This window comes from Leptinotarsa decemlineata, unplaced genomic scaffold (assembly GCF_025532065.1).
Source record: "Leptinotarsa decemlineata unplaced genomic scaffold, Ldec_3_MD MMD2_tig00000505_RagTag_RagTag, whole genome shotgun sequence".
Classification (NCBI taxonomy): Eukaryota; Metazoa; Arthropoda; class Insecta; order Coleoptera; family Chrysomelidae; genus Leptinotarsa; species Leptinotarsa decemlineata.
This window is the reverse complement of record NW_027412549.1, coordinates 6,438,466-6,463,297: the sequence shown is the minus strand read 5'-3', so window position 1 is coordinate 6,463,297 and position 24,832 is coordinate 6,438,466. Positions and strand designations below refer to the sequence as shown.

Genomic DNA, 24,832 nt, shown 5'->3' with positions numbered 1-24,832 from the left:
TTTCGTATGTATGTGCAGCCTTGAAGTTAGTTTCCTGCAAACATATTACTAAGGGGTTTTCCTTATTCATCAGAAGTTGGAGCATTTCCAGATGGGGAAATACTCCATTTATGTTCCATTGAAGAATGAATTCTGTTATTAAAAAAAATGAAGAAAAGGGGGGTCATAAACTTCAATAGGTTTCTTGTGAGAGGTCGCTTTTGTTCTCAGAAAGGGAAATATTTGAGTTTGTTTCGAGTTCATTATTCAGTTGTTTCATCAACTTTCTTTTTAATTTCTTGATACGAGCCTTAATACTTCGTTCAGTCAGAGTTGGGTATATTTTTGTTAATATATCCATGAGAGAATGCACGTTGTCAGTATATTCACATGCTATACTGAGAGGATCAGATGACCCGTACGTATTTTCCAAAAAACTGACTATTTGATTGAAGTCTAGAGAAAAGGGTGGTGATTCTTCGTCAAATATTCTTTTCGCTGAAGAAAGGTGTGCAGCTCTAGCGTTTGATGAGGTTTTCTTCGGTTTCTTATGAGTTTGCGAAAACGGCTGAATAAACTCGGGATGTTTAGGTGGGTTGGAGTCGGTGTTTGATAACGTGGGGCTTGTTACCTCTGATCTTGAAAGTTTTTGTGTTGGGTTGGTGATTTGTGTTGGAATGACCACACGTTCATTTTCCAATTGGTTTTCGGGACTAACCGTGGTAGGAATATCATTTACTGTTTCCATGCAAGCGGCGGCTACATGACCATCTTTTTTACATTTGAAACAGGTTAGCTTGTCTTCGGATATAAAGATACGGTATGGAGTGTTTTCGAAAGGAATAACAATTGATTCTGGGAAGGTAGAGGTATCAGTTCGAACGTAGACTTGCCTCCGGAAACTAAGAATATGGCTGAACTCTGGTTGTGAAATCCCGATTCTGAGAAAGGTTATAGGGGACATAAGGCTCAAACCCAAGTCTTTAAGGCTATTTTCAATTATGATGTGTGGAATTGACGGGCATACATTTGATGGGATTAAACGAGTTGCGGGTGTTATTAACCTCCGCGCTTTCAGTAGTTGTTGGTTCACCACTATTTCTCCACCTTGTTGAAGGAAAGTATCTACAACTGCAAGACTGGAAAGGTATATACAAACTCTGTTATTGGAGATCCTGGAGGAGAAAATTATATTTTTAGGCTGAACTTTGGTTCCAATGGCGATGATGTACTCCTGTATTTTAACTCCTTCGTTAGAATTGAAGAGTATGGCTTGCTCTCTGGATGGAAATTTAAAGTTTTGGACTGCAGTAGAGTATGAGTTGGATTGAACATTTGATTGATTACTTTGAGTCTCCCTATAGTCAGAGACAGTCGGTATGTTAGTGGAGTAGTTCATGGTAATATTAGGAATATATGCCGATAATATTCGGCATACCCCTCTGAAACCACTTTACCTTTCGCTTAGGAAAAAAGTCTCACCGATATAAATCAAAGTTAAAATCTTGCTACACTTTTTACACCTTTTTTCAGTTTTATCACTTGTAAAATTTATTAGCGGGCACTACAACCATTCACGACGGATTGTCAGAGTCGACTGAAAATTAGAAGATATTTAAAATTGTTTTCTGGAAATAATATTCAATAAATCTTTATTCGATATTCTGTAATCTTTTAGATAGTCCTCTGACTTGTTATATACCAAAAGTAATAATATAGTATTTGTTGATAAATAGATTTTCTATTATATACTCATACGTATATTAAAAAAAAAAAGAAAAAAATCGATTCCATGTATAGAATACAAGAAATGAAACGAAATCGCAAAAAAATAAATGTAATAGATCAATAGGGCGAAAAAAAAATGAATATTCACTTCTTATATATGACAAAATTCCGAGCAATGTTAAACCAATAAGAACATTTCATTCAAGAAGATTGTTAAAAATTGTATTATTGAAATATCCAGACAATTTTTTTTTAATAATGTGATACATTTTTTTAACATCATATCTTGCATATAATTAGTTATTAAAATTCATTAGTTCAGTTTATTGTATGATTTTCACTATAAAGGTTTTTACAAAAACTGTGACACATTTTCTTCAGTATCGGCCAATTCTATTCAATTGATTAGTTATTATCCAAGGATGTAGGGGTGGAAGGACTTCGGTCGTTAGACAGTTGAAGAAAATTGTAATTTTGTTCAATAAATTACAATTCTTATTATTATTATTCCAAGGATGTATTTGTTTATTTGTCTTTTTAATACATTGTAATTAAAGTTTTATGTGAAATTTTCACAAATAAACTCTTTTATTATTTTTATTATTATTAAGTTCACATTGTTACTCACAATGGAATCAAAATTTAAATAAAAAATATCATACATCTACTTATCAGCGATATGGATTAGCAATTTTTGAAGATTTACAAATCATGCTCTCATAATTTACAAATTATGAGAGCAATAATTAATTATTTAATTGTAATTTATCGTCTCTAGAGAAAGTAGTTTTTTCAATAGACTAGTTTTTCTAGTTTGCATTTGAAAAAAATTGTAGTTTTTATTGATATTCATTTTTTTTCAGTTTTTTTTTGAAGAACTAGAGTTTGGAAAACCAATCTTCATTAAATATTAGTTTTTACACAATAAGCATGTATTCAATGAAGTTTTATGTTTGATTTCAACTTGAATATTTTTCATATTCAAGACAAAATGTTGGGGTTTTTGAATTAGAAAAATAATATTGTATCTTTGAAAAATTTGACAGATGATGGTTGACTTTAAAACGAGTTTTCAATGACTAGAAGTTCATGGATTTTTCATTGAAGGTGATACAATTTTATTGATTTTCCAGTAAGGTGTTCCATGTAAGGTCGGTCACACAGGGCGACGTTATCAGGGCTGATTCCAAAGACATCCCTCGTATATTTCAGCTTTTGTATGCTGGTGAAGGTGAGGCGAGAAAGACGGACGGTGAACAGGCCAATCCGCTGGATGTAAGCACAACCATGAGAAATTTCGAAGAAAAACCAGGTTTGATATTGCATAAGGGTCACGAATTCCTTAATATCTCTTATCATATGCCGACTACTTGTGAGGTGTGCCCTAAACCGCTTTGGAATATGTTCAGGCCTCCATCCGCGTTGGAGTGTAGAAGTAAGTATTCAAATCAAATCATATTTATTCATCCCCGAAGTGAATATAAGTGTATATAAAACACGTATCACATATCTTATTGAACTAATCATAACGGCCTTCGAGCTACAACATTGAAAATATGAAAAGAACCATTATCTGTTCATAAATGAAAGAACGATTTTACATCAAAAGAATATTAAAATAATAGTAAGGAAATAAAAAAGAATTTCACATAAAATGAACATACTTTTAATAACTAAATTCATTTAAAGAATAAAACTCATTTTCTTCCAAGTATTCGTGTGAAGGGCATTCCTGGAATAATTTAAATTTTACAATTGAAATTATTATACAATGGTTGAGGTCAGCTGTGGAGTATTGTAATTGCGTTTGATCATCAGCATATAAATAAAGTTCATATCAACAGCACAGAGAGAGTTCAAAATAAATTCTCAAATGAATTTCAGACTGGAAATATATCCCTACAATTATTCTCTATCTAAAACTGATCAGACACTCGATATCAACGGAGTCATCATGGGAAAAATTAGCTTCACCGTTCAGAACAATTTTGCTCAAAACTCAGCATCCATTTTTTCATGTTCGATAATGCATTCATGCTGCTCATGATCTTTTTTTTTATTCACAAGAAACTACAGGGAATGCATACAAGAAACATTCATACAATAAAATATAAATATATAACTTCAAAAGGACTTATTTCAGAATTGGTCTAATCAATAACTAAAACAAGTTGTTGATTCAGAGGTTTTTTTTGACCAATAAAAGTAGATCATTTTTTTTTTAAATTCAATATTAATTTTTGTATATTGAGCTAAATATCTACTTGTTTCAAAGCAGCCACCATTTGTTGGGGTATTAATTAAAATACATTAAAGCTCAATAATATTAATTTTCCAGAAAGCTATAATTCTGAAATAGACTTCATATAAATGAGAAAAGAGTAAAGGTCCTAATTAATAGACATCCATTCGGGACTCCACAAACATTTGATTGTAATGAAATTTTCTTGGTTTCCAGAGACACACATTGTTTCCTATTATTTGAATGATTTTGAACCGATGAAAATGCATCACCTTTAATACTTTCATCAAATAATTTGTTCAACAAAATTTGATGATTAACAGTTTCGAAAGCTTCACAGAGGTCTAGTGACGGAAGTCCACATTTTTACGCTCATCTAATTTTAAATGAATATTAGAGACCTTAGCCAAAGCTGTACATTCTGTATCACTAGACCTTTTGTAAACAGAATTTTGTAAGCTTGGAGGTATAGATCCATAATGAACATAAACTGTTATTGAAATTTGCAATTCTTGGAAACAATGCCGAATTAATGTCCTTGACCGTCATCAACATTTCCATGTATTGCTTCTTTATTAATCTTCATTACCAATTATTATCATCCAGTCTCTGTGAAATTTTCAATTACGCTCTTCATAGTTGAAGCAAAATCGATATATTTTCCTTCTTATTATTTTAGTATGTGTCCACAATAAATTTCCATCTATAATGAGACCAAGAAATTTCACACTATAAAAATAGGAGAATATTTAATATTTTCATTATAGAATTTAATTGGATATTTTTAATCAAATATTGGAAAATATATGAAGAGTTCTGAAAAACTGACATTTTATGACATTTAAGCCATAATAATATTTGATTGAGGTCCTTTGAAGTATTAATTTTTATTTCTTCTATGCTCTTTCTATTGTAAATTAAAATGGCGGTAAATATTTGTAATTTAGAAGTTCTGAAGTTGAATTGATGGGACAATTAAAATGGCATATTTTTCAATTTTTTTTCCTTAAACTTTTGTGATGAGGGCACATTTTGATGTAATTTTGACATAAACCGTTTCAAAACTACTTGAATCCAGTGGTGGTCAGATTTTTTCACAAAAAATCACTAAGACTTGTTCATGAAATTTGGTGTTCCAGTAGACTTCTAGAAACTGCCTTATTGAAATGAAAATCCAATCTGCTGAAAAATATGTTTATAAGGGTGCTTCCATTTTAAATAGATCACATTGTATGAATGAATAAAATGTTGATTAATAATCCTTTTGTTTTGTCCAGGGTGTAGGATAAAAGTTCACAAAGACCATTTGGAAAAGAAGGAGGACACCGTGCCGCCATGTAAATTACACTACGACCCTTTATATGCCAAAGAATTGCTGTTGCTGGCTTCGTCACATGATGACCAAAAACAGTGGGTGTCGAGATTGAGCAGAAAAATTCAGAAGTGCGGGTTCAAAGCCAACAATTCTAATGCCATAGATTCGGCCAAGGTATCACCTAGGTGAGTTTGGTCATGTTCCTTCTTATTGTTCCACTTATCTTTTCTCTTTCCTGCTGTTGAAGATGAGGCATGTTTTGTAATGCTCAATGCTTGGCAGTTGAGGATGAAACGGCTTATAAATTAGATGATGCTTGGAAATTTTGAAAATACTACAGTACTCAAAATAGACAGTAATCCTCAGGAGTGCAAACTCAGCCAATTATTATCTCCTAATTAAATAAGAATTTTGAATTGATTAATGAAGTTAACAATTAGGGTTTGTTTTTTATTTGTTCTGAATAATGAGTATCCTTCAAATGATTGTATTGTTTGGGTGTATGTACACTTAATTTTTTTTAAGAGGATTAACAAGTTGCAAATAGTAATATTCTCAAAAAAGTAAAAACATAACAAGATCTTAGTGTCAGAACGTTTGTAAGGAAAATTTTCATTTAAAATTAATAATTTCTAGTAAAAATTATATATTCTGATCAATATACCGAAAAACATATGCACAAGGTTTCCGTCAGCTTGAATGGCAAACTTTTGAAACAACTGACACTTGTCTTTCAGAATTGTGTACTCTTAGTAAGTTCTGGCCATGAGAACTTTTGTTCACCATTTTGCTGAAGCACATTTTTCCAGAGTTTCATCAAATTCAACTTGGAGCCATTTCCTATAAGTTTAGTTCAGAGTCGTTGATAATATCATTTTGGCAGCTCTTCAAGTGATAGTCTTTTCCTTTGAAAGTCTTATAGTGTTTAATCGGACCCTCAAAAACACCACTAAATAAGAATGTTTCAATTCGAAGAGTCTTAATTTTATATAACAGGCTTTTCTTCCAACTATTTCTTTTGAGCAGAATGGATTTTTATCAGTAAATAACCTCCTATATTTGATGGATGACACAAATAACTTTAACATTTCCTCCTGAACTCTCTGGAGTACTGTAGTTTTTCTCGCTTGGTTGCTGCAAGTAGACATAGAAGGAAATTATATTTTTATATAAAAGAAGTGAGATGCTCTAGTACAATTTGTGATTTTATATAAATGAAATGTAAATATTCAGCATTTATATATATATTTTTAATATTACTATTTTGGTATTGATTCTATCATATTTACTGTAAGTTTTAAAATTTTATCTGAATCTTCGAAAGTTTCTGGTATTTTCTTGAATATAGTTTTTGAAAATGTATATAGATATAGGGGTATATAGCATGCCCAAGCTTCATAACTAATATTCTTGATGCCTATTTATTATTGTATTTTTTGTTGCAATAACATTTCCAATAAATTTTGAAAACTTCAGGTTTCTTATGTGTGTTTTTTTATTCATTCCTTTGAAATATTTTTTCTCAAACAATTTATAATCACTTTTATTAAGAAAAATTCTGAAAAATCTTCCATGTTTTACTGAAACACTCTCGACGCGGCAGCAGTAACACCAAAGTATTTCTCTTCGGTTTAATAGAAATTCATTTTTTGTAGTAATAGGTGAAAGAGGCATAGATTTTATTCAACCCTTTTTTAAGACAATTTTGACTGAGTAGTAAAGAGACTCATTCTCATCAAAGTATAATGTTTCACATAGATATAATTTTACACAAGAATAGTGAATTGACCGTTGATATCTTTTGTATATTTATCAGGCCTTATTTGGGATGTTTTCAATGTAATGATAATAATGAAAATATAGGTTTCACAAGAATCAAGATCTTATAACAGGGAACATTTTCAACAACTTCAATTCGTAATTTTCTGAGTTTTGAAGATATAAGAATATTGATCACAGTAATTTATTAAGATGAATAGTCGTATTGTGATAAACGTATATATCAGTATTGCCGACAAGCATTAGAACGAAAGCTAAAATAATGTCAGCAAATGGCGATTCTAATGCCGCTGTTCACAGTTGGAAGGACTTGTTGCAAGATTGGGTACGTCGAATATGGAAAATGTAATTATTTCGAGTAGGCGAAATTTCAGTTTTTATATCCAGTGCATGATGAACATATTTATTTCTGTGATTGAAAATTTTCATCAAACCCCTTCTACAAGCAGGAACAAATTCAACTAGGAGGAAGACTTGATACCTTTTCATATCATGTCAGACTTTGCAAAGGTGATTGGATATTTTAATGGGGATGAGGATATTCCCAAAGCTGAGAAATGGATTGATAGTATTGAAATGAGTGCTGGGGTTGTTTACAGACTTCAAACCTCTAGAGCTTATCTACATTTTGGTTTGTTGCCAGAACGTGACTTGGGATGACTACAAGGTGCAGTTTTTCCATACTTTTCAAAAGGTAAAAGTTTTACACAGAAATGGAACCAAATGTATTCAAGAAAACATGCAAAATATGGAACAATATTGTCTTATATTCATGAGAAGTAAGACTTGTGCAACAAACTGAATCTGAATCAGTATATCTATTAATTGGTCATACCTTCTGTGAATTGAATGATATATCATATGCGAGCAAGAGTAACAAACTGGTGTTTGGCCAAGTGGATGAACAACTTTTCAATGTCATTTATTGGTGAATACCAAAGAGTCATCGACTGAAGTTCTTCAGCAAGTGTACAATTTTTAAATATTTACAGTGATTTTTACATATGCTTACATAATAGATTTGAGGTACATTATATTTCTGAAAAAAAAGTATTATAAATTATGAGAGTGATTTGATATTTTCCCAAATAGTTTTTTCCGGGTATTTGAATTTTGATGGTTGTCCTTCAGTTCTTTCCCTGCATAATGCATGTAGGGTCTCCAAGTTAGTTTCATTTTTGGCAAAGCGGTTTCCTAGGTCTGATAGTCTCTCCTTTATAGGTTTCACTTTTGTAGTTCTATAAAGTAGTGCGTTTGAGGGATTGTGTAGTATGTTCTGAGGGTGACGCATTTTGGTAATACTCCTTAGTGCAGTTTTAGCTGTTTGGAGATTATTTAATGCCAGATTATGACAACTTGAATAAATTACATGTGCATATTCGAGAAATGGACGACAGATCATTTTATATATTTTAGTTGCAGTTTTAGTGTTGATTTTTTTTTTAAATGTGAGACTCCGAAAGTGTTTTCTACTGATGCATTTTTTTATCATTTTTGTATGGCTGTTCAAGTTGATTTTGTGGTCAATGTTAACTCCTAAGTATTTTACTGATTGTCTGCTCGTTACCATTTCATTGTTGATGTTTATTGTTGGTAGCGTCTCTGAAGGGTTCAAATCAAATCAAAATATACTTTATTGTTCGAAGATTTGCATCTTATTGACAAAGTCCAAGAAATACAATATTAATATAGAAAAAGTTTTAAAAAAGAATAAATGTAGTTCCAAAAATGTATAAATATTCTGATGAAAAATGATAAATTGTGATTTTTCCGGGTTTGGTCTAAATCTTCGTTTATTGAACCAGAGTGTTGTCCTGTTGACGAGATTTTGCAATTCCTCTATTGTGGGTGCTAGCTTGCCGTTGTGTGAAACTAAGGCAGTGTCATCTGCATACTGTAAGATGTAAAGGTTTTCATTAAATTTATTCTTGTCTTCCAAGCTGTAATTGTATATATCATGGCACTATATATTATAGAGAATTGGAGATAACAGAGAGCCTTGTGGAACTCTTTGTTGGGGAAAATGAATTTCTGACTCTGACGGTGAGGGTTCTGTTCTCAAAATATTGTTTTATTATACAGAGAAGATTGATAGGGGTGTTCAATTCGTGAAGTTTATATAACACTCCTTCATACCAAACGCTATCAAAAGCTTTATTGGTATCCAACTTATACCTATATTTTGTAATGATACAACTAGTAGTAATGTAAATAAGTTTGAACAAAACCTGAATTGATCTCGAAATTAATTCACGAGATTGAACTGCTCCATTCTACTACTGAATGCAACGTTGCTATATACATTACACGCCCTCTTTTTACAAAAAAGTATATAGATTTGCAAACAAAGTTTTACATCTGATATAGGTAGCAATCTTTTTTTTTTCAAGAATTTTTTGAATATTTACTGAAATGAATGGTTTCAAAATTTAAAACCTGTCAAGAGGAAGACTCCTCTGATCACTTTTTATTATGACCACATTTTGTTCTCTATCATTTCTTGTAGAACATTTGGACAAATGTTTTTTCTGATATTCTTGAAGATCGATAGATACATTTGAAAAAATCTCAGGTGTGAGCAAAGGTCGCAGATGTTGTCTATGTGGAGAATAAATTCCATTATCCGCTTCAACAATGTAGTCGTTTGACTTGCATTTGGAGAGTACTTCTACAAGACTCTATATTTTTCCTTCCTGGAGCAAGATAGGATTCCCAACTTCAAGTTCTGATAGCCTTTTGGTTGACCTACAGAATAATTAATTTTACTTATTTGATTTTGTCTTAATGTACAGTGTGACACACTTAAGATGAAGACACCACTGTATTTTAGTTATTTTTGAAAGCATAGATTAGTATTTTGGGACAGCCGTACACCTTCGCCGAAATAAGTTATTTGGAAAAGTTGCTCAGACATCGATTTTGACCCTACATTAGCGAAAATGGAACTTGAATATGAAAATCACAAATACATTCAAATTTCGAATTTTGGGTTGAAATTCGGTATGTAGGGTCAAAATTGATTTCTAAACATCTTTTTCAAATAACTTATTTCGGTATCTCAAATGCGAAGCAAAATATCGAGAATTTGCGGTTTTCACGGCATCGCAGTAGGCTGGGTTTAACGCTGTCACTCGGACTAAGTATTGCAAAACGTGCGGCCTATGAAGATCTATGCTTCTACCAAAAATCAAATATCTGCTTTCAAAAATGGCTAAAATACAGGGTTGTCTTCATGTGTCACACTGTATCTTAAAAGTCGATAATGGCTAATCATGAATCTTGGTTTGATTGATATGCTTTAACAAATAGTCCTCTCACAGGGTGAATTATTCTTTCTATAATTTAACTATTGGGTTCTTTCATAAGTTTTGTCGATGTTTAATTTTGTAACTCCATATTTCGATAAATATTTATTCTACTGGTTCTTGGTATTTACTGATCAATTGAGAATTGTATACTCTATATTGATGTTGATTTTTTTTTTCAAATTTTAGTTTTTTGCCTTTTTTCATTTTATTAATATATGATGTCGTTGAGCGATTTTTGGCCAATTTTTCTCTGCGAATTTAGAAGAAGAACTTTATTTTCAGATAGACAGATAGGCCTAATATAAACATAATTGATGTACTTTATCTAAATATAATACATAAAAATCAAAATAAATTAGTCTATTGTAACCAAATAACAGAAAATCACAAAAAAGAAAGAAAAAAAACTATATTGCACATATTCTATATAGGATACACGTTTACATATTTACTTATATATTCATTCAAAACAAAATCTTAGTTATTATTATAATTTAAATATAAATTAGCTTTAATTCAGTTTTTCGTTATGAATGTTACCAAGTCCCTCTTGAATAGACGGAGAGAAGAAGAAATTTTTATATTATTTGGTAGTTTATTGAAACTGTCCAGACCTTTGAAAAATAACGAGTTCATATTGCTACGTGAATTTGTCCTTGGGATGTGAAAATTGGTGTTCGATCTAGTATCATGATGATGTACTTCACTATTTGTGATTAAAAGGTTTACTAAGTATGTTGGTTGCAATTTTTTATTATTTTATATATATAAATATCATAGTTTGATAGTACAATCGTTGAGAGACATTAAGCTACCTTAAACTACAGAGCATATTATTCAAATAAACCAAAATGCTGCCGAAACAGGCCGAAGAATTAACCAGGCATTTGGCAAGGAAAGTGTTGATGAATGCCTTGTTCGACGTTGATTTGTGAAATTTCGTTCCTGATATTTTAGCCTCGATGATGAGCCCTCAAGTGGAGGCTAACACATCACAAACGATGTTTGTGATGGCGAAAGAACTGGGCGTTATCTCCCATGCGATTTTTGATGGTGTCCATGATTTAATTGATCGACAGAAATTGTCAAGTTTCGAAATCTGTTCTTCTTTGCTTTTGCACAACCAAAACGATCCTTTTTTGGATTGGATCTTCACGTGTGATGAAAAGTGAATCCTCTATGATAACAGGAGACATTCCGGGCATTGGCCACCCACGCACTTCACAAAAGCGAAACCTCACCAAAAAAAGCCCAAGGGGACTGTATGGTGGTCAACGGGCTGGTGTGATTGTGAGGAAATCAACACTGGTCAACAGAAGAGGTCCGACCCTGCTCCACCACAACGCCCGTCCACACGTTTCACAAATCACCGTCGGAAAATTAACGAATTGAGCATCAAAACTCTGGCTCACCCACTATACACCTCAGACCTCTCGCCAATCGACTACCATATTTTCAAGCGCTTCGATAACTTTCTCACCCGCAGAACCGTCGCCAATTAGGATCAGGCATAAACGACCTTCGTCGACTTCATCGAATCCCGAGCATACACTTTTATACTGATGGAATTGATCGACTTGTGTTACGTTTGCAAAAGTGCACCGATTCAAATGACGCTTTTTTTCTATTAACTTGAATATGTATTCACTGAGATATTACTTTTAAGTAGACTCATAACAACGGACAAAACTTTTGAAACAACCCAATAGAAATAATACTATTTGCGTCTTTATTTGACAGTTTTAATTATTTCATGAGGAGTTTATGGTTCGGGCATATTACTTTTGGAGTGTATCTGGCAAACTACTCAATCAATTGAGAACTGTGTGCTCAAAATCTCAAGCTTTTCTTTCGCACGACAACACTCCTTGATTGGATCTGTGTAGAATTTCAATAAATTCTTCCTTCGAAGCTTTAGATATAATGAGTGAAGGTAAATGTCGTTTCTAATGAATTTGCTGAAATCATTACTCAAGTTCAAAAAGTCAGTTTATTTGAAAGTTACTATCATTTATATTATATACAATTTGTATGTAATATAAATTCATCATTAGAGGCATTATTTATTTCATTAACATTGCGATTTTTTTAACAAACTTTTCAAAATGACCACTTTGATGACATCCCGAACAATATCCATAAAAAGCAGGGCGCTTACCCCTAAGATAAAGTAAATCATATTTGCCACAGTGGGTTTTTGACAAATGGTTGGATTTGATGGAAGCTGTCCTTTTGGTCTGTACCCTGTATATCCAAAAGATTGCCTCTCTTTTTCACTATGAGCACCCTTCACTGCTTTCGCCTGCTTTGCTATTTTTCTCTGGGTACGAACACTACTCCCCATAGATCTGCATTATATAATTCCAAGTTAGCCGTTTCTAACAGTTTTTTCTGTATTCGAAATGTCCCGTTCTTTGAACTCACAAGTTACAACCAACTGTTTTAACGCTGTTACTAATTGCTCGATACTTTCATTCGGTAATTGATCACCTTTGAAAAATTTGAGGTGTTTATACCCCATATTTTTCAACAGTTTGCAGTGTTTATTAAATTTTTCCATGACAACATTATACTTTTTGTTATCGTCTTCATTTTCATATTGAAAAATATGGAATAGTGTCAATATTTTCCGGGTTTGAAGGCCGTGGATTTTTGGAATTTCTTCATGACGTTTCGCTGGCACAAGTGGCTAGCTTCCTCAGAGGTTTATACATCCTGATTTAGTATCGTCGATTATTGGATATTACGGCTGCGTAAAACGTATTTATGTTGACTCTCCAGGTAGTTTGGTGTGTTAATACCTGTACCTGGCTTAGATGAATTACGTAAAGCGTGTTTATGTTGATTCAGGTAGTCTTGTGTGATAATATCTGTACCTGGATTTGGTAAATTGTCAATACTATTTGTTGACCCTTTTCTACCTGCCGAAAACCTCGGCCACGAAAGCCTTAACCATTTTGTCAAGTAAGAAATATTTATAATCTCTCATCACAAGGAGATTCAATTTTTCCAGTTTAAACCTGAAACAGTTCAATTACCAACATCACTTCCTTGAAAGCTAAAGGGTTCAGAAATTCTTTCTTCAGACATTTTTTTGCTTGTGCTTCCAAGAATGTTCTGGTTTATCTGAGTGAGTTCGACAACACCGTTGGTCTATGTGCGTGATACATTAATCACAATTAGAAAAAACAGCACCTGTTCGTTTTGAAATTGTTTCACGAATGCAAGGTACTACAAAATTTTAAAAATTACACGGGTTAACCTCTTGTCACTTTACCAGCTGCCACATTGTAATGTTTTCGTTTGTAGTTGATGTATTGACGTACACACAAACACTTCACTCAGAACTTATACTTATATTTCTTAATAATGTAAATGGTAGTAATACAAAGGAAACCTGAATTAGTGTCGGCTTCAATTCACCATGTTGGACTACTCCATTTTACAACTGAATGCAACGTTGCCCACGTTGCCATATGCATTACAATGACCAGCAAGATGTAGAAGTAAGCTACAACCAAAATACTATGTACTACAAATGTTTCATGCTGTAATCTGTAAAAAATTAAAAAAGAGATTAGCTGAAAAAATAACAATTATATTGAGCAAAAAAAAACTGAAATTACAAATAAATAAAATACAAGCAACAACCAAAAATAAAAAAATTGAACTATTAACACGAGATAAAAATTAAAAAATTATTAACAACAAATGAAAATCAAAAATTTAAAGTTTTCAAACCAAGTTACTTCACGACGTTTCGATTGTTAGTATTCATTAGTATTCATTTTCATTAAAGATATCTAAGATTTTGTTTTTGTCGGTGTGAAAGTAACATGAATTCTGATTTACTAGATTTAGTTTCAACTGTTTCCTATACATTTGATATCTCTTTGTAAAGAATCAATCATTTCATCCACCGAATTTTCTGTTACATAAATCAATGTGTCATCTGCAAATAGTTATATATGTGTGTGTGTGTGTGTGTGTGTATAGAATGAATCACAGGGGTCCCAGAACAGACCCTCTGTAGAGCACAAATGTTTTGTTAAAATATTATTTGATGTTTTATCGTTAAATATTGAATGTGTATATGTTGAATATTTTCCATGAAACTAATAATAGTACTTTAGTTTTACAACACTACCTATCAAATCTATCAATTTAGATTTGAATACCAGGCTTTACAAAAACTATATCGTAATGATCTTGAAAAAACATTTTGATTCTTTAATTTGTTTCAACGGAACAAATGACAAATCCGACAATAGTGATTCCTCACAGATTGAGAAATAAGAAAATGTATAGAAAGTTTGAGTTCCAGAACCGCAAAGTGCATTTTACAAAATGGTGGACATTTCGAACTCTCCCTTCAATAATTTTCATTCACTTTCTAACAATTATTTAATTTAATGAGTAAGTTTGTTTTCTTATCTAAATGTATTGCATGTTGTTTGAACTACTTGACAGTGCTTCTATGAATGCAACCTTTCCTTCATTTGACTGACATTCTGACTCTTATGATTTAAAAGTTACCAATACAATCCTATTTTAAAAGTATATATATATATATATATATATATATATATATATATATATATATATATATATATACTTCATAATCCAAAGGATCAGATACCACTAGAGTCCCAAGGAGTTTACGAAGTACCATGTAAAGACTGTGACAAGACTTACATTGGATAGACCAACAGGCGAATCAACATACGCAAAGATGAACACAAACTAGCAGTGAAGGGAAAACTCACCACGTCTGTCACAGAATTCTGGAAATGACCTCTGACTTTATGCCTCCAACTGTCAACTATGAACTGTCTTATAAAGTACTATTCCCGAGTAGAAAGGACTGGATCCTGCGAGAGAAGGAAATATTAAGAGCAGATAGTTGTTGGTTCACAGATGGATCAAAAACACCTTCCGGTTCTGGTGCAGGTGTTTTCAGTCGCAGACCCAGGACAGAGTTATCTACCTGCATAGGAACTTATGCGACTGTATTTCAAGCGGAAATTTACGCTATTGAATTGTGTGCAGAGAGATTGGATAAATCTAACCTCACTCACAAGTCAATAAAAATATTCTCGGACAGTCAACGTCTAAATCGGTAGCGAACTGCCAAAAAAAGACTCTCCTCGATAGGAAAACTTAACAGATCGCTTCTGGTCTAGATTCCTGGCCATACTGGCCTGGAAAGCAATGAAGCTGCTGACTCTCTTGCAAAGGAGGGTGTTGCAAGCAGCTTCATTGGACCAGAACTTGTCATTGTCATCGATTTGGGCTTTGCCAAACAAACACTGAACACCTGGATGGCAAAAAGAGTTATGGACTTCTGGCAGAATCTTCCAGGATTGGCTCACTCCAAGGCGTTTATTCACCCTTCGAAGCTTGATTCCAAACAGTTGTTGGACTACAGTAGGGATGAACTACGATGTCTAACAGGCCTTCTTACAGGTCACTGTCATTTGAATTATCACATGCAGAGACTTGGACTGTCGGAAGACAGTGTGTGTCTCCTTTGTCTGGAAAATGATTAAATTGCAGAGCATATACTTTGTACCTGCCTCTCTGGGGACCGAATCAGGTTCTTGGAGTTCGGCAGATCCGTACTCTCACCATCTGATCTGAAAGACATATTTGGTGCCTGACCTGCTGGGGACCAAATCAGGTTTTTAGAGTTTGGCAGAGCCGTACTTTTACAAACTAATCGGATTCGTTAAGAAGCTGGGTTTATTTGGCCGAGTGTGAATAGGTTTGAGCCACAATAAACCCTTATGGGTTGCGGTGGAGGGTCGAATAGACCCACTCACTTTAGACCTACCTACTACTAACTGAATAAACAAATTAATTACCTAAAAATATATTTTTTTAAATCCGGTATTTTGGTCGGATAGGCGCTGGTTACCCGGTATTCGGTCGGATATCCGTTTTATCTCTAATTGTACCATAACTTGGACATTTTATATATACTGCACAGTTTTTTGTTTAATTGTTTCTTGAAGTATGTCATCACATTTTTTGTTCTGGTGAGTATAATTAATCAAAGGAAGTAAGTTGATGAAATTTGGTTTTCAGAACTTATTCCATACTGATAAGGGACCATTACTAAGGTTGCTAGGCAGCACGGACTTAGCATGGCTTTCAGAAGTGGTGGTGTATTCTATATTGAGTGAAGTAGAGATATTCTGTAGTTTGTAGATTAATTCAGGTTATGGGATGTAAGATATTCAAACAGTGCTAGGTATTCAATTCACTCTTCTTTTTGTATAGTTTCCTTTGAAATTTTCAAAGACAAAAGTTTCTATAAAATGGGTGTTAACCTCGATTTTGTTTCAGAGGCTGAGAACTTTCAGTGTATTTTTTGCAATATGAATAAAAATGATTTATAGTTAACGATAATGAATATGCATTTTTTTCAAGAGTTGCATTAAAAATATTTTATTTCAAAAATCCACTGTGAGAAATATCTTACAACCTAATTTACATACAATATATCTACTTTACATAGAAGAATTGAAGTTAATTTCCTTTAGAAAAATGTAGTGAAAAATTAGATTTGATTGGTGTAATAATGTTAGCTTATTTGGTTTATTTTCTTTTTTGAATATATCTGAACCAAGTTCTCTAAAATCCACAGTATTCTTGATTTTCATGTGCAGTAAGTATTATTTATTTGATATTGCATGAGCTTCAATTGCTTCAATTCATTTTAATATAACTTCTAAACACATTAATAATTATACCGTATTCCATTATAGCACCATTATGTATGATCAAACTTTGATAAATCTGTCAATAATTATATGGTAACATGAAAATATCAAAATCGATTTTATGTAGCATACCTTTCAATTTCTCAAAAATGTATCACAATTTTTGTTTGCGAATCTTTTTCTGTCTGACTATGATTTTTTCTAATTCAGTCACATACAATAAATGAATTGACATATCCAGAAAGGGTACATGTCAACAAAGGATAGAGTGATGTCGTCAACATATTCCCTTTATGCATAACATCATGTGGGATATTTTATAAATGTTGATTATACTCTTTAAATATGTTTCAAAATCAGGAAAATTAGATATCATTTTTAATACGTAAGGTTTTTACTTTGTCATGACAAATATTTCTTTCAAAAACATCATTTGTTGGTTATTGTTTGTTGACAACATTTGATAAAATGCCAAGTTCTGAATTATAAATTTCAATATAAAGTAATACTTGAAAATTTGCTATGTAGTATGTAAGTCATGTTAATAGTCCGGCTTGAGGGAAAAGTGGGAGGTACATAGGGAAAAACTGCGTTAAAGGCCTGAAGTTGCAATAGGCAGCTATATTTTGAAAATCTATTTTCAACAGAAAACAATGAGTCTATGTTAATTCTATCATTAGCTAGTCCAATTGATTAAATAACATCGTTTTATGAACAGTTAATACCTTATTGAAACCAGAGTCCAGTATAATATATCCTATATCTATTAACTAATGTTTTGTTTAACATGATATGCATAATTTTTCTGTTTAGATCTAAATTTAAATATAAGTTGAGAATGTATATAAAAAAATATTTTTGAACTATATATCTTTCTAGTGAAAATTATTAACATACTTGCAAGCTAAAATGTATTCAACTAGAAAGTTGTAATTAACTTTATGATAATGGTAATGACCAATGTAGTCGATGCCGATGGCACCCAAAAAAAATTTTTGGTTGCATTTAACGGATTAGAATCAGCCTCAAAACAATGCATAATCAATGATAAATCAATTGTTTCAGTTGGGAAATGTGTTTGGTTTCAAGAAGTTTCAGAAAATGTAATTATAAATTGTATGTAAAAATCCAAAAAGCTATAAAGAATTGCAATAAGTTTTTTCTATTTCCAAGAATATTTGATGTCAATGTCGATCACATATGACTAAACTTTATCTAGTAAGTTTGGGAGTACCTCAGGGTTCCCATTTGGGGGTTCTTCTTTTTATCAAATTGGTTCATGCAGATGTATTTTGCAGATGATATTGGAATATTTTCTAAAGTAACAAATTTTGAGGACTACATATATGTATTCAAGATGATCTAGATAGATTTGATGTTGTTTGTTGTTTCATATCATTCACTTGTAATGTGAATATTACTATTCAACATTGTAATGAAGCCAAAGCTCTTTGGGTTGTATTCGCTAGAAAAATTACTCAATTCCCCACATTGAATCTGTAGAAACCAAAAGTAAGAATGTTGGGTTTTGTCATGAGAACATGTAAAAACTTCTCTTTCACCAATGTTCTCAAAACACTGTACTTTGCCTACATCTACAGCAGAGTGATATATCCGTAGATGTATAGGGTCCGAAAATATGAAATTTGCAAACATATAATTGAAGTGATTCAGAATAATTATTTAAGATTTCTTGACTTCATGATATAAGTAATCAATTTGGTTACTTCCTTCCTTTCTTTGGAAGATTTCCTCATCCCTTTTTTTTTAATCAAGATGGAGTAGTAGAAAGCCAAAAACTTTCTTTCCCAAAAATTAATCACTCCTAAAAAATATAACCCCTTCAATTCAAATAAGATTCCCCTTGGCTGGGATTAAATCAAATAGGTGAATGAATGTCATTACGATGTCATCGATGACATAAGCAGATCAAGCTTATTCCATGACATTAAAAAATAGTAATTCATGAATGAATTGTGTGTATTTTCTATAATGTTATCCAATTTGGTACTGAAGAGCCCTGGGGCAAGTGTCTTAAGGCGAAACATCGGTGTATACCAGTGAGGGTGACAGTGTTCCATGTAAGTGCAATTTATTACCATTCATTCAAAGTAGAACTCATGTGAATGATATCTGATTTTCATTCCACAACGAATGTTTGAAATACAAACTGAGTAGAGAAAAGTATCTTCTGTATAATTCAGTATTCATATAGAAGTATTTGTTTCGAAAGAATTTTTTTCTTTCGTGTAATTCAATGTTTATATGAAAGTAGCTGTTTCAGGAGGACTTTCTTTCAGTTTCTTCTTTGCATGATCTACACATCCATGTATAGAGTTACTTATTTTCAAATTGATTACTTCCTTCCTTTCTTTATAAGATTCCCTCATCCCTTTTTTTTGAATCAAGATGTAGTAGTAGAAAGCCAAAAACTTTCTTTCCCAAATACATAAATTTGTTGTGATACATTTTTGATATGTTTTAAAGTACACTTTGACCCTATATTTCCCAAAATGATCATGTTGGTGACACAGACAGATTAAACATATTTTGATTATGCTATTATTCACAGTGTGAATAACATTCAAGTGACTCATCATATAAATTGAACGTACTCAAATTTGAACCGTAGCGATTTTCCGGGCCTGTCAGCCGTGGTCGGATGGTATTTATGATAGACGTGTTGTCTACGTCCGCGATAGACATTATCAAAAACGATGAGGCAACGGACGGAGTGTTTCTTCGTTTTTCCTCAAAGCAGATATTACAGAATTGGTCACAATAGAAAACAGAGGACTTTTAGCAACACAAAAGAAATTGTGCATGGGTCATACCGGTAATCAGCAGTAGCAGAAAATGAACTAGAGAAGGTATCAACATATCGCCTTTGAAGAGACCCAAGACCTGAACTGAGAGTTACTATTCCAAGGCTATATATACACTGTGTCCAAGATAAGAATGAACAGCCAAGGGATATCAGAAACGGTAATTGATACGGGGTCGATTGAATCATTGAATGGCATTTTATTAGGCACCATTTAGGTGCCTAATAATATGCCATTTAGAAAGTTGTAATATTTCAAGTAGTTCTTGAGATATCCGAGAAAAACCGAAATTTTAGAATTTCGTTAAAATTTTCTCATGGCTTTATTTTCAAAGGAAATGTAAAACAACATAATATTCTGTTGTCATAATAATACTGCTGCTTGATAGAATTTTTGATATATTAACGTTCTTACTTTTTCATTCCATTACCTACCTAATTTGTGTTGAAAATGGAAAACGGCAGCTTTTCGAATACTGAAAATTTTGATATGCTGTCATGTTATATTTTGTGCCAAAGAAATTGTGTTGATGCCGACGTTTAGTTCTTAATTCAAAAGAATACGGATCATTTTAAAAACCTGTGGTTTTTCTGACAAAAGCAATCTACTGAAGAAAGTCAGCGTGATGTGTTACAGGCCGTTGTTGAAAATCCTGGGATATCCACTCGCACCATTGAACATAATACCGAAGTGTCCAAATCCACCGTTCACTTCATTTTAGGAGAAAATAAATATCCTTGTAAATTTAGGATTTGTCATGGACTCAAACCAGGTGACGATGCAAGGCGAACAACCTTTTGTGAATGGTACACTAGAAAATGCCCAGACGATGAAAATTTCCCTTTCAAAATAATTTGGTCTGATAAAACTTAGATCACCAACAATGGCATTTTTAATAGGTCGAATGTTCATTATTGGTCACAACAAAATCCGCGTGTACACAAAGTGTCCAGATTTTAACATGTGGGTTGGGATTCTCGGTATGAATATAACTGGGTCTTTTACCTACCAAAACAATATAACAAAAAAGCGGTACATAAATTTGTGAGTAAATGATTTGGAAGACGCTCTAGATAATTTGCCTTTAGTGGTTACTCACAGCTGCTGGTTTCAACAAGATGGTGCTCTAGCACATAACGCCAGAATTGTTTGTGGACAGTGGATTGGTACTCATAATAATACACCCTGGCCTGCAAGGTCTTCCGATCTAACCCCACTAGACTTTTTTCTCTGGGGATATATCAACAATCAAGTGTACTCTTATAATTTTCAAAATCAAGAAGATTTGTTAAGATTAGTTACTGCATCCTTCAACAATATTGTTCCGAATATGTTAACTCAAGTTTTAAATTCGTCTGTGAGACGAGCGTACTTGTGCTTAGAAAATAACGGCGGTTTATTTCCTATAATACATATTACCTCCTTGTTATTACATTACAATCACATTTTATAAACTAAACTTTTGCTATTACGACTCATCTTTGTATCCAACAACGCAAAAATTCCGGCAAGTGGTAATTTAAAATTTATTAGAAATAAGACTGATCAATTCATACATTTATCAAAATATGACATTTTTTCCAGCACAAAAATTGAATAAAACCAGGTTAAGTAATCACTTTTCATTTTGCGCGAGGAATGGTTGTGAAATCGTATTGTGTGATACGTTGCTGTATTCACAATGGAAAATGGAGTCGTATACAGGGTATACTTTACTTTCGGCGCATATAAAAAAACAAAGTTGATGATGTTTTCTAAAAAACGAAACGTCGCAGAAAAATTCTGCTTACGTTATCGTTTAGTTCTTAAAAAGTGGCCATGGCAAAGTGCTATTTTTTTTACATTTCCTTTGAAAATGAAGCTAGGATAAAGTATAAACGAAATTCTCAAATTTCGGTTTTTCTGGGATACCTACGAAACTACTCGGATTATTAAAACTTTCTCAGCGGCATATTATTAGGCACATAAATGCGCTACGTATCTCTAATTCAATCGACCCCGTACCGCTTACCGTTTCCAATATCCCCATGCTGTTCATTCTTATCTTGGACACAATAGGGAGGCTACAGAAAGCACAGAAATAATTTCAACCGAAAGGAAGAGGAAATCAACATTGATAAAATGTGGCTACCTGGATTCACTTGCTGTTGTGTCAGGTCATTGCATTCTATCAAAAGGAACGAAGAACGCCCACCACCAATGGAGTAAATTTGGAAACCCAAATCAATTCTGCTTTGAGGACAACCAGAATACTTCGTCCATTGCCTTCGATAATTTCTACCGCAGACGTAGATGAAACGTCAGGCATAAAAACCTGCAGACCACGGCCAACAAACCCGAAAATAGCTTTGACATAGTTATCTCGGACTGTTAAAGTTTACACTCTTCGATACATAAATGTATATCAATCTTTTATTATTATTACATTTCATTCATACATCGTCAATATCGAAATTAAAATCTTTTCAAGTGTATAGTTTCTCTGTAATTTCCAATACTTCAAATTTCCTTTTTTTTTTATTGAGGTTTGGATATAATGCTCCCATGGTCATATGAGGGATCATAATGTTTTATATTTCATTATTATAATTGTTTCTTCAAACTCATAAACTTGGTGAGTAGAGTCTAATACAATCCATTAACAATAATATAATAATTGTTTTTTGACATGAGAATCAATCACAAAGCACTATGTAAGCCAACCTGTATATATCCTAAATCCGTCATTTAACACTATATGTTTCATTAACAGGGAATCGACTCGTTCTAATCTGAAGCCATATTTGAATGCCCAACAGCGGTCTGCCACTCTACCAGCTAATTCCTCTATGAGCAGCAAATGACATCGTCGTAAAGTAACTTTAGCATTTCTTCGCTAAATTCATTGCAAACGCTTCATCTCATCACTAATTTATTTGATACAATCTGTGATACCTTCTCTCGTTGCAAGTTTGTATCAAAATGATATTGTTAGATGTTTATATAGTCTATTTTCAATAAGGCACTCGGATCTTAATCCATGATTTGGAGATGTATCGATTTTAGAAGGATTCTAAATCTGACCTACAACCACAGCTGGGCTAAACATAAATATCGAAATGGGACTATAGAACGTCTTTGAATTAGTTACTTTATTTGTTATATTGTTATTCTTTGTCTACTTGAGAAATGAGATAAAGGTTGAACTCAAGATTTCAACTTTAACAATATTATTTCTAATAATATTGTTACAAGAGGTGGGATTCAAGCTTTCTGTAATATCACTACAGAATATTTCATTAAAAATATCAAGCAAGTGTGATAAATGTCAGTTGGTTAATTCTAATATTACTTATTGAAATTGAAACTACCAAACTATTATTTGAGCATTTAGAATCACTTTTACTTATATATTTTAAAAATGTTCTCCAAAATGACCAAAAACTGCTCACAATTTGGAGTATGCTCAATGCTGTGGTCATAATGCTCTTTTAATCTCTATATAAGTTGAATCAATATTAATATGTGATTCGCATTTAACAGTCAGTATATTATTCCACGTTATGTCCAGTGGAAAATGTGAGACGTTTTTGAACAATATATTATTTGTGAAAAGTGGCGGCATTCAAAATTACTTTAGGTTACACACATACCTAAAAACTCGTTTATTTTAAAAGAACTAAGTTATATCCCTATAATAAATGGGAAATCAAAACAGGAATTAAAACATTAGTTTTTATTCTCATATTCTAAATTACATTGTTGTTCAGAATAATTCCTTTAGTCTTTTCAATAGAGTATAATTGGTCATAAAATTTTACAAGAATTTGAGTAATTTGTAGTTCAGAAATATCCAAACTGTACAGATGAGGATTTTGAAAACTAGTGTCCAACTTGTATTTGTTAGAAATTTCTATTATTATTTTTTCCCTTCTTGGGAAGTTCTACAGTTTTAGTATATCAATTGAGGAAGTAAAAAGCCAGAATTTTTTTTACAAAAGAGTTCCCAATTTGATTGGACAGGACAAATCCAAGATTTCCGATTACACAGATTCTGACTAAACTCATTTGTCACCTCCTACCAATTTTTATAATTACTGTATCATTGCCTATTCACAGAACTTCTTATTTATGGATATTCTCATTTCACATTAACAATATTCTCAAAGAAAGTAACTAAACATTAAGTTATATATTTGTGATCATAACTAATGAAACACTTTCAGAAACTACAATTCCTTCACTTGTAAACTACTTTATTTCATATTTCTGTGTTCAAATATTGTTTCATACACAGTGTTTATGCGACTGGCCCTGCATTAAATTTATTGAAACATTCCTAAGCTTATTTCATTTGTGTATAGTTTTGTTGTTGGTTTTTAACTTGTACAAAGTAATTAGGTACTATTTGAAAAATCAAAATGACATATATTTATTTATGATAACCTTTTTTTTCAAGCCAGGTAAAGCAGCTTGTGAAATCTCATTTTTAATCAAGTTATCAGACTTATATAAAAATTTCTATGTCGACTAATTGGATTAAAACGTTGTTTTTTTAGTTCGAGTTTAGTATTTTTCTATTACAATAAAAAAATGTTTTCCACTCAATATCTTTTTATCACTGATAATATTCAGAGATTTCACCGGCTTTTTAAAATTTGTCATGATGATCATTCAGTTGTGCCTTATATTTTTTATAGTTGATACTTTTGTATGACTATGCAACACTTGTAAGTGATCATGGTGATGTTGAGTAGATCTTAAGACTTGCGCCTTATGATGTATACAAATTGTAAACCAAAATGGACGATTGTGAAATAAATTGTCTTTATTTATTAATGCTTGTTTTAGTGAAATACCGCCATTAAGTTTCTGTTTTTTCTGTAAATTATAATAATAAGAAACAATACTCAATTGAAACACGACAGATGAAAGTATAACCCTCGATCTTC

The 24,832-nt window shown here is 32.4% G+C and overlaps 1 protein-coding gene across 4 annotated transcripts in view; it reads left to right on the top strand.

The window, feature by feature from the left end:
* Nucleotides 1–24,719, top strand: part of Rok (Rho kinase) — a 66,791-nt gene extending 42,072 nt beyond the window's left edge. For 2 of the 4 annotated variants that reach the window (XM_074173826.1, XM_074173827.1), the window contains exons 13-15: nt 2,841–3,142; nt 5,227–5,449; nt 22,654–24,719. In XM_074173826.1, coding sequence (XP_074029927.1) covers nt 2,841–3,142; nt 5,227–5,449; nt 22,654–22,744 — 616 coding nt within the window. In that variant the 3' untranslated portion in view covers nt 22,745–24,719. Of the gene's footprint in view, nt 1–2,840; nt 3,143–5,226; nt 5,450–16,438; nt 16,538–22,653 lie in introns of all 4 variants that reach the window. The other 2 variants (XR_012465142.1, XR_012465141.1) reach the window with 2 other exon arrangements.
* The last annotated feature ends 113 nt before the right edge of the window (nt 24,720–24,832 follow it).